The sequence below is a fragment of the Hyperolius riggenbachi genome, chromosome 7 (genome assembly GCF_040937935.1).
Source record: "Hyperolius riggenbachi isolate aHypRig1 chromosome 7, aHypRig1.pri, whole genome shotgun sequence".
Lineage (NCBI taxonomy): Eukaryota > Metazoa > Chordata > Amphibia > Anura > Hyperoliidae > Hyperolius > Hyperolius riggenbachi.
The window spans coordinates 29643765-29660977 of NC_090652.1; the positions used below are offsets into that span (position 1 = coordinate 29643765).

The following is a 17213-nucleotide window of genomic DNA, read 5'->3' on the forward strand; positions in this document are numbered from 1 at the left end:
ATTTATTATGGGCAATATTTCCCACCAGAGCATCTCATGAGGCCAAGATGCACCTGCACTGACTAAAGACATCCAAATTGTGTTCGGTTTTGAGATTGATTTTGCTTTAAGTACCCAAAATCTATCTTAGTCCGGTCGGAAATTATTGAATAGATCCGTTGATCTGACGGAACATTGCAGCGTGTAGTTGGAGCTTTACATATCCACCATAATTGTCGTAGGCTTTCATTTTCCTGTAGCATCTCTCACTCCTTCTCTCCATTTTTCTTTTTAACTTCTTTAAATTTAAAGGAAGTTTCCTTCCATTTTTCTCTCTAGTAGTCTCTCTATTTTATCTCTCTTCTTCTCTTGCTCTTATGTGGTTAGCTTTTGTGACTGTTTTACTTCAATCCTCCATTGATCCACATAGACCTCTTTGCTCTCGGCTGTGGTGTGCTTTATCAGGGCTATTGATAGGACCCGTGGATCTGGGTTTGGAGGGAGCAGAGAGTTGACCACTTCTTTCAGTACACATGGCTTTTCTTGGTCTTCATTGTGCGTCATGGCTTTATAATGGAGGGAATCGGGGCTGCTGCTCTGTAGGTGGGCCCAGTAGGACAGCACTCTCTTCAGTATCTCAAGCAGTAGTGGGAATCTACACCGCTCAGCTCAGCAGGCTTTCTAGAACCTTCAAAAATAATCCAGGATACGTGTTGGTGTTTTGAATTTGGGATCCTGCATTTGGAAACCCAAATTATGTCAAACACAACACATCAGTACCCAAGCTATGGGGACAGGGTCATGGGGGTTGCGGTCCAGGTGGCACTCTATGCGACTCCAATACTTCCTCCTCCCAAGCCATAAGGAGGAATCCTTGACGTCACGTGAAGCATGGCCTGAGTGACCTCCCCGTGACGCTGTCCACTAGATTGGGTACTGATGTGTTGAGTTCGGGAATAATTCGGGTTTCCAAATGAAGGATCCCCAATTCAAACACCAATACTTATCCTGGATGAGGCACTAAGACATAAGCCTTTAAAAAGTCCATAAACCGGGCAAATTTGTAATCCCCACCACAGTCTCCTGTCCATATCCTAGTCTGTGACCAAGTTTGAGGGAGACCAGTTACGTTATTTGTATGTATTCGGGATGTAGTAGGATTCCCCCCCCCCCCCCTTCCCTTCCTGCAAGAGCGCTATGAATCCACTACGCCACCGTGCCACCCTATATCATTGCTTGTTGTTTTTTTTTTAACACACTTCCCCACCACTGCTACGCATATCTACGCCCCTGTAAATCTCACCGGTGCACCAGTGGCATTGATATGCATATTTGTTTATTTACCTTCGCTGCTTGTGATCGCTGGCACGCTCCGGTTCCTTTCTGTCAGAATCCCACTGGTCTGTGATCAGTGAATGGGAACAGCTGTTCCAAAAGCCGATCACAGTGCCTGTAATGAATGAAAGCCTGCATCAGTGAAATGCCGGCATTCATTCACAAAGTAAAAGTAAAGAACAGATGCGCAACACTGTTCACAGTACACTGGAATTAGGTGTGGTGACATCTTGTGTCCAAAAAGTAAAAATGCACCCACATACAGTATACATTTTTTCTATTTTTAATACTGGAAATAGCTGTTTGGACTTGGCTGCTACACTTTGTACTGTCATGGATCCATTGTGATATGCTTGTGCAGCGAGTACAACAGTCTCTGCATGTCCCCAGCCTTGTCTCCACTGGCCGATCACTTCTTTTGTAACGGGCTTGTACTGTTGGTAAACAGCAGACTGCCAGGCACGCGGGTGATCTGTGTACAATATGTCTGGCTTTGTTTCATGCTTGGAGGAAGAGCGGACACATGGAGTCTCTGAATGGCTTTACATTAGCTTCCTCTCTTTAGCGTTCTTGTCTTGATTGCTTTTGCCAACAGGGTAGATTATCCGCGATGTGTCTGTTCCACTGCTGGCTGTGCGGCTCTCCTCTGCATCACGGCTAGACTTTTGTTCTGCTAATGTGTCGCTTTCCCTTGTAAATTGCCTTGGTAAACATTTCATATCTCTGTGTGAAGATAGGTATACAGTAATGTTCAGCAGAATGTCCTTTTCTCTGAGAACTCTGTTCTCCAGGTTTGGTTACTTCTGGTGATGCTCTCTGCTGATGTTGGGGCATCACCAGAACTGACCAAACCTGGACAACTGTGACCAAACCCCACAACTTTTAGTCTTTTCTTCAGTTTATTCATATCAATATCAGATTAGAATTCAGTTATTCACAATCACTTTGGATTCCTCCTCTGTCTGTGGCATGCTGTGACATAGTGTGCAGCAATTGTCACTATAGATTCCTTCTCTCCGGGTAGAATGAAGTTTTTTCTCTCATCCCCTGGGGAGTGAAAGTCTGAGATGAGGTCCAGCTATTTTTTTTAGGTTCCCGGGTTTCAGTATTTTTGGGTCAGTGCAGCAGGAAGTGATTCTCATCCTTGAGGGTCTTCTGCTCAGTGTTGGCACAGTCGCTGCTCCTTGGATTTGTATGTCTGTCTCTGTCCCCCAGACTCAATTGCTAGGTTGTGAGGGCTCAGTCCGTAGGCTCTCAGGATTTGTCTGTCTTTTTAGATTTTCCTGGCATTGGGCTAATTTGTATTTTCTCTGTAGGGACTGGTATATGGTTAGCTCCTGTGACTGTTTTATTTCACTCCTCCATTTGTCTACATAGCTCTTTTCTCTTGGCTGTGGTGTGCTTTACCTGTGGATGTGGATTTAGGGGACCATATAGTTGACCACTTCTTTCAGAGCACATGTCTTTTTTTTGGCCTTCAGTGTGCAGCATGGCTTTGTAGTGGGGTGAGTCAGGCCTGCTGCTCTGTAGGTTGGCCCAGTAGGATGGCATTCTCTTCTGTATCTCAAGCAGTAATGGGAATCTACCCAGCTCAGCTGGGCATGCAATATTTGAGGAACTCCGATGGACATGGAGGAGGTGTTTGCCGAATACAGGGTGGAATGGTCCTGTCGGGCTAAATTCCTACTTTGACTTCTTTCTCTCTCCATTACTTTTTTCCTCAGTCTTTCTCGTGTAGCATTTTTACTCTCTGTCTCTCGTAGTGCTTCTCCATCATCCACTCTTTTCCGCTCGTTCATCTCCTCTTCCTCTCCTCTCTCTGTCTCTCACCCTCACCCTCTCCCCCTTCTTGTCTCCTCAGGTGAAGCTCCTGCAAGGTCTGGGAATCCAGTCCACTCTCATCACAGACGGAACCACACCCATCAACCTTTTCAGCACGGCAACAGGTCTCCTGGGCCTCCCCAGCAAGGCTCTCACTGAGAAAGAGTCCGACAAGTGATCCGCCCCATTACTCCCAACAACAAGTGTGGCTGCCACCATCTCCTCCTGTCCCCCAGTTATCTCAGCTGTTGTTGTGTGGCCCTCAGTAACGTGACGCTGCCCCGCCCTCCAGCAGTCTAATGCCTTATACAAATAAAGGGGTTGTATCAGCAAAATATGGAACTTCTCAACAGATAGCTAACAGTTAACAATCAATACTGTGCTGCACTTTAGCCCTCAGAATATATATAGAGGGAAAAAAAGCAACCTATTACCTTCTTGTACTAGAATACAATAGAGACAAGCTGATTGGTTGCTTCCAAGTTACCAGAGCAACACAAGTCACATGGGAAGAATAGCCAGTACAAGACACAAGCTGATTGGTTGCTTCCAAGTTACCAGAGCAACACAAGTCACATGGGAAGAATAGCCAGTACAAGACACAAGCTGATTGGTTGCTTCCAAGTTACCAGAGCAACGCAAGTCACATAGGAAGTATAGCCAGTACAGTCTGTGAAGTGACGTTAGTAATATGGGAGCCAGCCAGTAGCATAACATAGGGGAGGGCTCTTTGCAAGCGGCATACAGCCTGTTCATTCTGTATTTGGGTCTGATACAACTTCAAGAAAAATGTTGTCATTTTTCTTTACGATGTGCCTTGCCACCTGGGGGGAGGGCGGAGTCACCACAAACAGCTCCAACCAAAGTTTCTCGCGCGACCAACGATGTTTGTTCATTTAATAAAAGGCAAACTTTCTTCTGTGTCTGGTGTGTGCCGAGTGTTCTGTGCAATCTTCTCTGGTCATCGTAACCAGTCTGGGTGCTGCTCTAGATTAGCAGTGTCTGGGTCACTACATAGGAATGGTCTGTGAAGAGCCAATAACTCACAGTTGCTTTAAAATTTAAAGCAGCAGGGTCAGCCATACTATGCCAGGAAAAAACACATATATAAGTAGATAACTAGTTATCTAGCTACCTATACTATTCCAGGCTACCTCTACTGGGGTCAACTATTCCAGGCTACCTATACAGCGGACAACTATTCCAGGCTACCTATACAGCGGACAACTATTCCAGGCTACCTATACTGGGGGCAACTATTCCAGGCTACCTCTACTGGGGGCAACTATTCCAGGCTACCTATACTGCAGACAACTATTCTAGGCTACCTATACAGCGGACAACTATTCCAGGCTACCTATACTGGGGGCAACTATTCCAGGCTACCTATACTATACTGGGGCAACTATTCCAGGCTACCTATACTGGGGCAACTATTCCAGGCTACCTATACTGGGGCAACTATTCCAGGATACCTATACTGGGACAACTATTCCAGGCTACCTATACAGCGGACAACTATTCCAGGCTACCTATACTGGGGGCAACTATTCCTGGCTACCTATACTGCAGACAACTATTCCAGGATACCTATACTGGGACAACTATTCCAGGCTACCTATACTGGGGGCAACTATTCCAGGCTACCTATACTGTGGGCAACTATTCCAGGCTACCTATACTGGGGCAAGTATTCCAAGCTACCTATACTGGGGGCAACTATTCCAGGCTACCTATACTGGGGGCAACTATTCCAGGCTACCTATACTGCGGGCAACTATTCCAGGCTACCTATACTGGGGGCAACTATTCCAGGCTACCTATACTGGGGGCAACTATTCCAGGCTACCTATACTGGGGGCAACTATTCCAGGCTACCTATACTGGGGGCAACTATTCCAGGCTACCTATACTGGGGGCAACTATTCCAGGCTACCTATACTGGGGCAAGTATTCCAGGCTACCTATACTGCGGGCAACTATTCCAGGCTACCTATACTGGGGGCAACTATTCCAGGCTACCTATACTGCGGGCAAGTATTCCAGGCTACCTATACTGGGGCAAGTATTCCAGGCTACCTATACTGTGGGCAAGTATTCCAGGCTACCTATACTGGGGCAAGTATTCCAGGCTACCTATACTATGGGCAACTATTCCAGGCTACCTATACTGGGGCAACTATTCCAGGCTACCTATACAGCGGACAACTATTCCAGGCTACCTATACAGCGGACAACTATTCCAGGCTACCTATACTGGGAGCAACTATTCCAGGCTGCCTATACTGGGAGCAACTATTTCAGGCTACCTATACTGGGAGCAACTATTCCAGGCTACCTATACTGCGGGCAACTATTCCAGGCTACCTATACTGCAGACAACTATTCCAGGCTACCTATACTGCAGACAACTATTCTAGGCTACCTATACAGCGGACAACTATTCCAGGCTATCTATACTGGGGGCAACTATTCCAGGCTACCTATACTGGGGGCAACTATTCCAGGCTACCTATACTGGGGGCAACTATTCCAGGCTTTCTCTACTGGGGGCAACTATTCCAGGCTACCTATACTGGGGGCAACTATTCCAGACTACCTATACTGGGGGCAACTATTCCAGGATACCTACTGTATACTGGGGGCAACTATTCCAGGCTACCTATACTGCAGACAACTATTCCAGGCTACCTATACTGGGGGCAACTATTCCAGGCTACCTATACTGCAGACAACTATTCCAGGCTACCTATACTGGGGGCAACTATTCCAGGATACCTACTGTATACTGGGGGCAACTATTCCAGGCTACCTATACTGCAGACAACTATTCTAGGCTACCTATACAGCGGACAACTATTCCAGGCTATCTATACTGGGGGCAACTATTCCAGGCTACCTATACTGGGGGCAACTATTCCAGGCTACCTATACTGGGGGCAACTATTCCAGGCTTTCTCTACTGGGGGCAACTATTCCAGGCTACCTATACTGGGGGCAACTATTCCAGGCTACCTATACTGGGGGCAACTATTCCAGACTACCTATACTGGGGGCAACTATTCCAGGATACCTACTGTATACTGGGGGCAACTATTCCAGGCTACCTATACTGCAGACAACTATTCCAGGCTACCTATACTGGGGGCAACTATTCCAGGCTACCTATACTGCAGACAACTATTCCAGGCTACCTATACTGGGGGCAACTATTCCAGGATACCTACTGTATACTGGGGGCAACTATTCCAGGCTACCTATACTGCGGGCAACTATTCCAGGCTACCTATACTGCGGGCAACTATTCCAGGCTACCTATACTGGGGGCAACTATTCCAGGTTACCTATACTGCAGACAACTATTCTAGGCTACCTATACTGGGGGCAAGTATTCCAGGCTACCTATACTGCAGACAACTATTCTAGGCTACCTATACTGGGGGCAACTATTCCAGGCTACCTATACTGGGGGCAACTATTCCAGGCTACCTATACTGGGGGCAACTATTCCAGGGTACCTACTGTATACTGGGGGCAACTATTCCAGGCTATCTATACTGCGGGCAACTATTCCAGGCTACCTATACTGGGGGCAACTATTCCAGGCTACCTATACTGGGGCAAGTATTCCAGGCTACCTATACTGCGGGCAAGTATTCCAGGCTACCTATACTGCGGGCAAGTATTCCAGGCTACCTATAGTGGGGGCAACTATTCCAGGCTACCTATACTGGGGGAAACTATTCCAGGCTAACTATACTGGGGCAACTATTCCAGGCTACCTATACTGCGGGCAACTATTCCAGGCTACCTATACTGCGGGCAACTATTCCAGGCTACCTATACTGCAGACAACTATTCTAGGCTACCTATACTGGGGGCAACTATTCCAGGCTACCTCTACTAGGGGCAACTATTCCAGGCTACCTATACTGCAGACAACTATTCTAGGCTACCTATAGTGGGGGCAACTATTCCAGGCTACCTATAGTGGGGGCAACTATTCCAGGCTACCTATAGTGGGGGCAACTATTCCAGGCTACCTATACTGGGGGCAACTATTCCAGGCTAACTATACTGGGGGCAACTATTCCAGGCTAACTATACTGGGGCAACTATTCCAGGCTACCTATACTGGGGGAAACTATTCCAGGCTACCTCTACTGGGGGCAACTATTCCAGGCTACCTATACAGCGGACAACTATTCCAGGCTACCTATACTGGGGGCAACTATTCCAGGCTACCTCTACTAGGGGCAACTATTCCAGGCTACCTATACTGCAGACAACTATTCTAGGCTACCTATACTGGGGGCAACTATTCCAGGCTACCTATACTGGGGGCAACTATTCCAGGGTACCTACTGTATACTGGGGGCAACTATTCCAGGGTACCTACTGTATACTGGGGGCAACTATTCCAGGGTACCTACTGTATACTGGGGGCAACTATTCCAGGCTACCTATACTGCGGGCAACTATTCCAGGCTACCTATAGTGGGGGCAACTATTCCAGGCTACCTATACTGCGGGCAACTATTCCAGGCTACCTATAGTGGGGGCAACTATTCCAGGCTACCTATACTGGGGCAAGTATTCCAGGCTACCTATACTGCGGGCAACTATTCCAGGCTACCTATACTGGGGCAAGTATTCCAGGCATACCTATAGTGGGGGTAACTATACCTGGTATTACTTGCCGTTGCGCATTTAGTACGCCTCACTCCTTTCCTTTTATTTGTGTAGGGGTGTCATTTAATCCCCATCATTGGGTGTGAAATGCCCTAGGCACGCCACTGAAGCAGTGATTATGGGGGAAGGTGGAGAGGACCGGACAACGCACAGAGGTTTGTGGATCCAGCATGACCTCTGTGTGCAGCTTAGGTAGCCTGGCTCAGATCAGGAATGCATTAAATGAGTATCTTGGGTGTTCCAAAATAAATGCAATCATTCCTCATTTTTACTACAGATTCCCCACACCCTCTTCCCCAATATCCTACAGAATCTTCCACAAACCCCCAATATTCCCACTTATTTGCCTTAATATGACTTATTGTGTACCGAACTGGAACATATTTGCAGGTTACGACTTGTCATCAGGGGCTGGATTTATGGGAAGGCCGCCAAGGTCCGGGCCTCGGGCGGCAGCTGGCCAAGGGGCGGCTGGACATGGAAGAGGTATTGCAGCATATGGAAGAAGATGCTGCAAATGGAATATGGAGGTAGCAGATGAGGAGCAAAACATTGAAATAGAGAGCTGCTGCCCAAGGGACCTGTATAGAACTGAGGGGCTGCTGTACATGAATGGAAGAGGGGGCTGCACAAGGAATAGGAGGGGGTTGCTGCACATAGAAGGGCGAGCTGCAAGAAAGTTGGCCTTGGGGCAGAAACAGTATAAATCCAGCCTTGCTTGTCGGATTACCAGTGGGGACATATTTGCTAGTTCCTTGCACAATCTTGGACCTGGATACCTGAAGGACTTGATGCGACTGCATCACCCCCCCCCCCCCCCCCCAACAATCTCAGATCAAAAGGATCTAATAACTTGGTCACCCCCAGAGTCCACCTCAATACCTTTGGATGCGGAGCCTTCTGTCATGCTGCCCTAAAGGCTCATACACACATCAGACCATAGTCTTTTGAAAATGAAAGATCACAGATCAATTTTACCCCCTTCCATGTAGTATGAGAGCCATACCTTCACAGTCTATTCTATGGAGCTGAACTTCCCATCAGATAAAATCTTTGCAAGATGCTGCACACAAAGATGCTGTACACATGCAACAGATCAGTATCTGCAAAAGATCCGTTCCTGCAAATTGCATTCATAGTCTATGAGATCTGCACATCATCATACACACCTTGTTTAACGGACAATAATCTGCAGGTCAGATCCACCAGGATGGATTTTCAGAACTGCAGATGATTGTCTGATCTGCAGATGAATGTCAGTTAAACAAGGTGTGTATGAAGATCTGCAGATCTCATGGACTATCATTGCAATTTGCAGGATCGGATCTTTGTCAGGAACAGATCTTTTGCAGATACTGATCTTTTGTGTCTGTACAGCATCTGTGTGTCCAGCATCTTGAAAAGATTTTTTTCTGATGTGGAGTTCAGCTCCATAGAATAGACTGTGTAGAGTATGGCTCTCATACTACATGGAAGGGGGTAAAATTGGTCTGTTATCTTTCATTTTCCAAAGACTATGGTCTGATGTGTGTATGTGGCCTTACACTTTGGAACTCCCTGCTACACCCAATCTGGAAATCTCCATCCCCGAAGTATTTAAGTCCAAACTGAAAACCCACCAATTTAGTCTGGCATTTATGAACACCTGACTATTTCCTCTGTTAGGCCTCGAACCCACTACAAAATGCTATTGCTAATCGCAATCGCTAGCGTTTTTAATGAGCGATTTGTAAGCGATTTCCTGAGCGTTTTCTGGCGATTTTGGTAGCGATTTTAAAAAGTGTAATCGTTTTGCCAGCGATTGTGTAGCGATTAGTGAATTGCGTTTTTACTTCTGATTGGTCCTTTCAATTGATTTAAAAATTTTTACGGTGTGCAGTAATTTAAAAACGCTAGCAAAATCGCTCTGTGTAGATTTTGACGAGCGATTACGCCAGCGTTTATATACTTTACATTACAGAAACGCTAAGGTTAAAAATGCATGTCTTGTGTTTGCGATTTTAGTAATCGCTCCAGTGGAATTTGGCCCATTCATTAACATTAGCTGAGCACTAGCGTTTTGAATCGCTCCCTAAACGCTCCAAAAATCGCTCTAGTGGATTCCAGCCCTAAGGGCCCGTTCTCACCTAAGCGGGAATCGCGCGATTCCCGCTCAGGGCAAACCGCTAGCGGTTTTGTCAAAACCGCTACACATTGTAGCCATCTGTAGTGTTCCCACTGCCGCGGTTGCGGTTAGCGATAACCGCAACCGCGCTGCATGCAGCGGTTTGCCGGCGACGAGCGTTCCGCGATTAGCGTGCAAAGCACGCTAATCGCGATCGCTCCAAAATCGTGGAAAAATCACTACCGCAAAAGCCGGCGGTAATCGCCGGCGTTTCGCGATTACAAGTGTGAACGGGCCCTAAGGCCTGGAACCCACTAGAGCGTTTTTAGTTGTTTTTTTTTGTGTTTAGGGAGCGCTATCAATCGCTAACGATTTCCCTAAATGCTCTGCCAATGTAAATGGATGGAACAGATTCCACTAGAGTGTTTACGATTAGGGAAATCGCAATTGCAGGACATGTAGCATTTGGGAGCATTACTACTCTAATGAATGGGAGCAGGGAAATCGATCCCAAAATTGCTTGCAAAATGCTTTCACAAATTGCTAGCGATTGCGATAGCGCTTTGCGCTTTCTAGTGGGTTCCAGGCCTAACACAGTCTACCCTGCAGCCCTGTACTGATCAGAGACAAGCGTATAGGGAACCTAAACTGAGAGGGCTATGGAGGTTTCCTTTTAAACAATACCTGTTGCCTGGCAGTCCTGCTGATCTTTTTGTCTGCAGTAGTGGCTGAATCACACACCTGAAACAAGCATGCAGCTAATCCAGTCTGACTTCAGTCAGAGCACCTGATCTGCATGCTTGTTGAGGGGCTGTGGCTAAAAGTATTAGGGCTCGTTTCCACTATCGCGAATCTGCATGCGTCCAACGCATGCAGATCCGCACATGTAATACAAGTGGATGGGCCTGTTTCCACTGTAGCGTTGTTGAGGTGCGTTTTTTTCAGCGTGAAAAAAACGCACAAAAGAGCCAACGATTTCGCCTGCGTCGGGAATCCGTGCGAATCGCCGCTAATGTATTTAATAGTAAAAACGCATGCGTTTGTTACATGCGTTTTTACCCGCGATTTCGCGTGCGATTTCGCACCTTTTTCAATTTTATTTAGCCCTGGCAGTGTCATGGTTAATTTCGCATGGCACCCTGCCATGCGAAATCGCAGGCGAAATCGCGGGTAAAAACGCATGTGGAAACGCATCCGCATGCGTTTTTACAAGCGTCGGAATGCGGCCGAAATCGCGTCGCAACAGTGGAAACAAGCCCTCAGAGAGACAGGATCAGCAGGAGAGTCAGGCAGTTGGTATTATTTTAAAAGGGAAAATACACAGCCTTCTCAGTTTAGGTTCCCCTATATTATGCACTCCTATGGGAGAAAAGCACTTTACAAATGCTATTGTATATTGTATTAATGTATAGTTATACATAGAAGAGCATGTATCCTGTGTATAATGTTAGGGCCAGTGCACACCAAAAAGCGCTAGCATAAAAGCAAACGCTCGGCGCTTTTTTAAGTGATTTTTTTAAGGCGATTCTAGGCATGTGCCTAGTGATTTTTGAAGCGTTTTGGTGTAGTGATTTTTATATTTTGTTACAGTAGAGCTGGAACTGAACAGCTTCTGTAACAAAAACGCTTGGGAAATCGCTCTGATCTAGCGCTTTTCAGAGCGATTTTCCACTTTCCTATACACAACATTTAGGCTGAATTACCTCAGAAATCAGCAGAAATGCTGCAGGACCCGAGTTTGTGTTTGGGGAAAAAATCACATCACTGAGGTGTGCTCCATCCCCTTCAACTACATTAGCCAAGCGTTTTTCAAAGCGCTAGCGTTTTTTAAAGAAAACCTGAACTGAAAATTAAAAGACAAAATAAACATACACAAGTCATACTTACCTCCTGTGTAGTCTACCCCTCAATCTATTTTTCCTCTCCTACGTCCTGTTTGTCCACTGTGATCAATGGAATTCTCCGTCCTCCATTTTAAAATTGGCTGTTACCCTATAACAGCTTCCTGGTCAGCACACTGTTAAACTGTAACATCGCCCACTTGAGCCATAGGGAAACATGGACACATCGATTCTCCCCTCAGCTATAACTGACAGCAACTGATGTATTTCAGTTCTGACAAAATGTTGTCAGAACTGGAAGGGATCACTGTAAGAAGAAAATGGTGCGCTTCTGAGAGGAACTGATGGCAAGGTAACTATTTAATGTTCATTTGAAGTTACCTCGTGTGTTTATTTTAAATAATTTTACTCAGTTTAGGTTCTCTTTAAAAACGCTCAGAAAAGCTCCTGGTGTGAACCAGCCCTTACATAACTTGTTCGGACATTGCATGTAGATTGCACAGACTCCCCGCCCACATAGCGCCACAAAGGTCTCTCCACAAATCGTCTTTGGATTGCGTTTAATCTTTTTTTTTCGATACCTTTTTACAAGTATTATAAATTGCAGTACATTTACTAACATTTTGCTCTGCTGAAACATATTTACATTCATATTTAAAAAAAGAAAAAAAAAAAGAAACAGTGGAATAAATTAATAATAAATAAGATATAAATAAAAGACGGTTGGAGGCGGGTCTAGAGGAAGGGAGGCGGAGTAACGGATTTATTATATGTTCGTCTACAGCGGCTGAATGAACTGCTCGCAATTCCTGGGATTGTAGCAGCAGCGTATGCAGAAAAATACATATATATATTGTATTAACACTTCGCTGGATTCCATTAATCTCGACCACCTCCTACTCGTTTCCCCCTGGCGGGAATGGGTAGTGGTTCATCTTTTTTTTTTTTTTTTACGCATTTATGTTATATATTCACTGTGTTCAGTACTTAAAAATATATACTGTGTTTTTTTAATTAGGTACATAAGAAAAAGTACAAATGAATGTTTTATACTCCCTGGAACCACCTGCTGGATGGGCTGACGAGGTTGCAAGTAACTCAGGTCAATGAGATGGAAATAAGTTTGAGTTGAGGCAGATTCATGCAAATTCTTATGCCAATGTTCTTAAGGTGCGTACACACATGCGACTATAGTCGTTTGAAACGATCGTTCCCCGATCGTTTCAAACGACGATCGTTTGAAAAAAAAAAGCAGCCAACGACCATGAAGTGTAACGACGGACGAGTTAGATTGTTCAAAACGAATGATCTAGCTTGGCGGATTTTTCCCAACGACGATCGTTTGCAAAAGTAGTACATCGTTGGAAACGATCGTTCGTACTAGGCTTGACATGCGCATTTCGCTATTTCTCCATGAAACTTTTCATTTTTATGCGCAGGCGCAATAGTTACTTTTACGTGATGTAACGTTCGTTCTAACGATGTGATCGTTACAAACCTTTTAAAACTAACTTTACTTAGGTCGTTCTTTCATCAATTAAAAGTTTGTCCGTTGTTGACAACAAACGATCGTTGTCGCATGTGTGTACGTAGCTTTAGCTTGAAAATGGATCAATCAAATGAAAGACGGGGTAGAATTCGATTGGTCCATTTTCAAGCGGTATAATTCTGCATCTAGGGCCATTTCTAACTACAATGGGGCTCTGGGGCAAACGTAACTTGGGGGACCCCGATGCTCCCCTTGCAACTAAATCACCCCCAGGGCCCCTGAGCTGTTTGACAGGCCCAATCCAATACCCCCCCCCCCTCCTCTTTTCTATATGGAGTGTGTACACAGCACCGCTGCTCTCATGGGTCACCATAGCTGCAGGGGAGGGAGGGCACCTCCACAGGCCCTGGCCCCCTTTGCCTCTATAGAAGCGCCGGCCCTGTCTGCCTTGACTGGGTTATTTGCATCTCACTGACTATCCTTACGGTGCATACACACATCCAATTTTTATTGGCCAATCACTGACTAATTTTACCACCCCCATGTAGACTGAGGATCTGAGGAGACTGTGAATACTATCAATACAATTGTGTAGGTAAGCTCTCATACTACATGGAGGTGGTAAAAGTAGCCCATGACTGGCCAATCAAAATTGCATGTGTGTACCCAGCTTACGTTTCGAGTAGAGTCGGCCAATGAGATGGTAATACATCCGGCTTGCATGCAAATGCAAGCATGTTGGTACTCCTTCTTCCCATTTTGATTTGTTGTCAATTGTATGCTAATTTATTCAACTTGGAAATGGATCAAATACAGCAGTGGCTGCAAATAATTGGCCCATTTCCTGATTGGATGAATGTGCATTATGCTGGATACACATGATGCAACTTCCCGCCCAATCGATGGGGTGTAATCGATTATTTCCGACATGTCTGATCAGCCCCCGATCGATAATGGGACCGAGTTTGGGAAGTTATCATTGGAAAATTTATCCCTTTATCCATCGGGAGGGATTTGGACATCTACACATAATACAACTTGCTGTCGATTACCTTTCGATCCCACGGGAAATTGCATGGTGTGTACCCAGCATTACAGTTAGCATACAAAACTGCATCAACTCAGATTAGCATCTCACTGATCACCCTCCTTAGGAGCACTGTGGAATGGTTGTTTTATCTGCAAAAGTTAAATTGCCCCCCTAATAATCATCTTTTAACAAATCCACACGTTGCCTGTGTGCCTGTTTCCAAAACACCTCTGGATGGGCGTGTCCATGGTTACCTCCTCCCACCTTCTGGGCGGTTCCCCTACTCACCCTATTTGGGCTGATGAGTGTGTAAGTAAACAAAAAACCAGGCTGGTCAGGTGGGGAGGAGTTTAGGAGTTCTTGACCTGCTCTTTCAGAAGTAACGCAAGCTGGCATTTGATGTCATGGAGCAGTGATGGCTAACCTTGGCACTCCAGCTGTGACAAAACTACAAATCCCATCGTGCCTCTGCCTCCACCGAGTTATGCTTAGAGCTGTCAGATTATTGCAATGCCTCATGGGACTTGTAGTTCTACCACAGCTGGCGTGCCAAGGTTAGACATCACTGTCATAGAGAATAGCAGGATCTAATTACAACGGTGACTTCTAATTATAAACAACTGGATTTCCGCCAGGCCATACTGACACCTGCACAGTCTCATTTCTGACGTAAAACGCACTTGTCCCATCATTCACTGCAGATTAGGGATGATCAATAAGATGCAAATTTTTCAGAAATTATGCAAATTTTTATGCAAATGTATGCAGTTTGAAAACGCACCAATTAAATTAAAGCCAGGTTTAAATTGATTGGTCCATTTGCAAGCTGCATATATTTGCATAAAAATGCATACATTTGCATCAACTCGGAAAAATTTGCATATTTGTGATCATCCCTACTGCAGATGTAGATGTTATCTTTATGACAACGCAGTAAAACAAGGATCTGAGCCAGCAGGGGGAGCTCCAAACATAGAAAACATCATTTGTAATATTTCTTATTTTCCTGATAAAAAAAAAAAAACACTTATTATTAGTACTGAACCTTATAAATTATGAAATAAATAAAAATCACTGAACATTCCCTGTGAAGCCACCTTCTCGTGAGGAATGGAACGTGGAGGCTGCCATTACAGACCTCTTGTAACCGCGGGTTCCTTAGCAATGTTGCTGATTCTCTGAGAGTTACATGTCTGCCAATGATTAATGTCAGAGGACGCAATGCTGTCTCTCTTCTCAGTGGCTCAGAAGTTATTGGAGCCACTGGATCACCGTGACAACCAGGCAGCTAGCACTGTCAGAGGATCAGCACTGGCCACCTCCACCAATCCCTCATGACAAAATCACTTTAACGTAACCACGGCGGAAGTGGACACGTTGTAGGCGGGGCTTATACTTTTTAGATGGCAGCCTATCCGATCACTGGGAACTGGGGATCTCCGGGATAACCATTTTGTCAGTCTGACGGCTACTGACGTAACGGTTGGGGAAAAGACCTGCCCCTTGTCACATGACAGATTCCATAACGTGATACGATTATATTGTAATGGTGCGTTCACATTGGCACACTAGCCGTGCGGTGGAATTGCGGTTGGCATAATGCTATGCAGTAGCGCATAACATGCATGTTAACTGGTGCAGTGAAGCATCATTTGTATATACTGTATGCTTCACTGCTCCATGGTGATCTTGCCTTATCTCCATACAACAGTATTGCGCATACTGTTCACACAGGAGACGCCGCTGGTCGCAGCACTAACATCCTGAAAGGAGCACTATTTCAAATAAAGTTGGAGTTTTACTTTAAAGTTAGATATTCAGGCTTGTTCAGGAACGTATAGCCCGCTGTGTGATGTACGGCCGTATAACACACGTAAATGGTTAAAATGACCACTATTGCGAAAAACTGTAAAAGTTAAAATACAAACATATAAAATGGGCATTTCTCATATGGTAAAATGCACAATAAATGACTTTTTTCCTATGTTGCTGTCACTTACAGTAGATAGTAAAGATATGACAGATCTAAGGTTTTGGACTAGTCCATCTCCTCATGGGAGACTCTCAGTATCAACTTTATTAATTACAAAAAGTCTCCCGGGAAAACATCCATATAAAGATGTCAACCAGCTTTGCTACTCATTTGCACACTATTTTGGCAGTTGGACTGAGCCACTGCAGTTCGGTAAGTGCTTTTGTAAAAAAAGAAATAACAGAATCCCCCATGAGGAGGTGGACTAGTCCAAAACCTGACAGGTCTGTCAGATATTCACTACCTACTGTAAGTGACAACGACATAGGAAAAAAGGCATTTATAGTACATTTTAATGTGGGAGTAATGTACATATACAGTATATGTATGTATTTAGAAGTCAATTTTCATGATCATGGTCCTTTAAAGTGGGCGTGAACTCCTGCACAGGGCAGAAGGAAAACATCCTGTATGTATGTAGAGAGTTTATCCTGTCTAATTCCCCCTCATCTGTGACTAATCACATGTGTAATTTGATCTCTCAGCTGTGTCAGCTCTGGAATCTCCTCTGCCACGGCAGAGCAGCTAATTTGTAAACACAGGATGTTAACCCTATGTCTGCTTCCATGAAAGCAGGAAGTAGTCACACTGCAGATTCATTGCAGGTTTTCTATCAGGTGTAACAAATGTTTTTCTTTAAAAGGTTTTTATGCAGTTGCTTATCTTTTAGAGCAGAGAGGAAGTTCTGAGTTCAAGTGCGCTTTAAGGGAAAATTTTGCAGCGGACAGGTTGGAATGAGTACCTTGGCCACAAAGTACTTAAAGTGAACCTCCAGACTAAAAATCTACTCAGCAGCACTGAAAAGGCTTGGTGTTCCTTTAACAGTTTCACAGCATCAGAACTTTGTTTTTCTTATAGAAGTCTCATTTTTAGCTACATTTTTAGCTAAG

At 45.0% G+C, this 17213-nt stretch overlaps 2 protein-coding genes across 4 annotated transcripts in view; both read left to right on the top strand.

Moving 5' to 3' along the window:
* The window catches only part of MVP (major vault protein), a 54443-nt gene extending 50385 nt beyond the window's left edge, over positions 1 to 4058 (top strand). For all 3 annotated transcript variants that reach the window (XM_068243809.1, XM_068243807.1, XM_068243808.1), the window contains exon 17: positions 3176 to 4058. In XM_068243809.1, coding sequence (XP_068099910.1) covers positions 3176 to 3313 — 138 coding nt within the window. In that variant the 3' untranslated portion in view covers positions 3314 to 4058. The remainder of the gene's footprint in view (positions 1 to 3175) is intronic.
* Positions 1 to 17213, top strand: part of ALDOA (aldolase, fructose-bisphosphate A) — a 445177-nt gene that overhangs the window by 219963 nt on the left and 208001 nt on the right. The gene's annotated exons all lie outside the window — the stretch shown is intronic.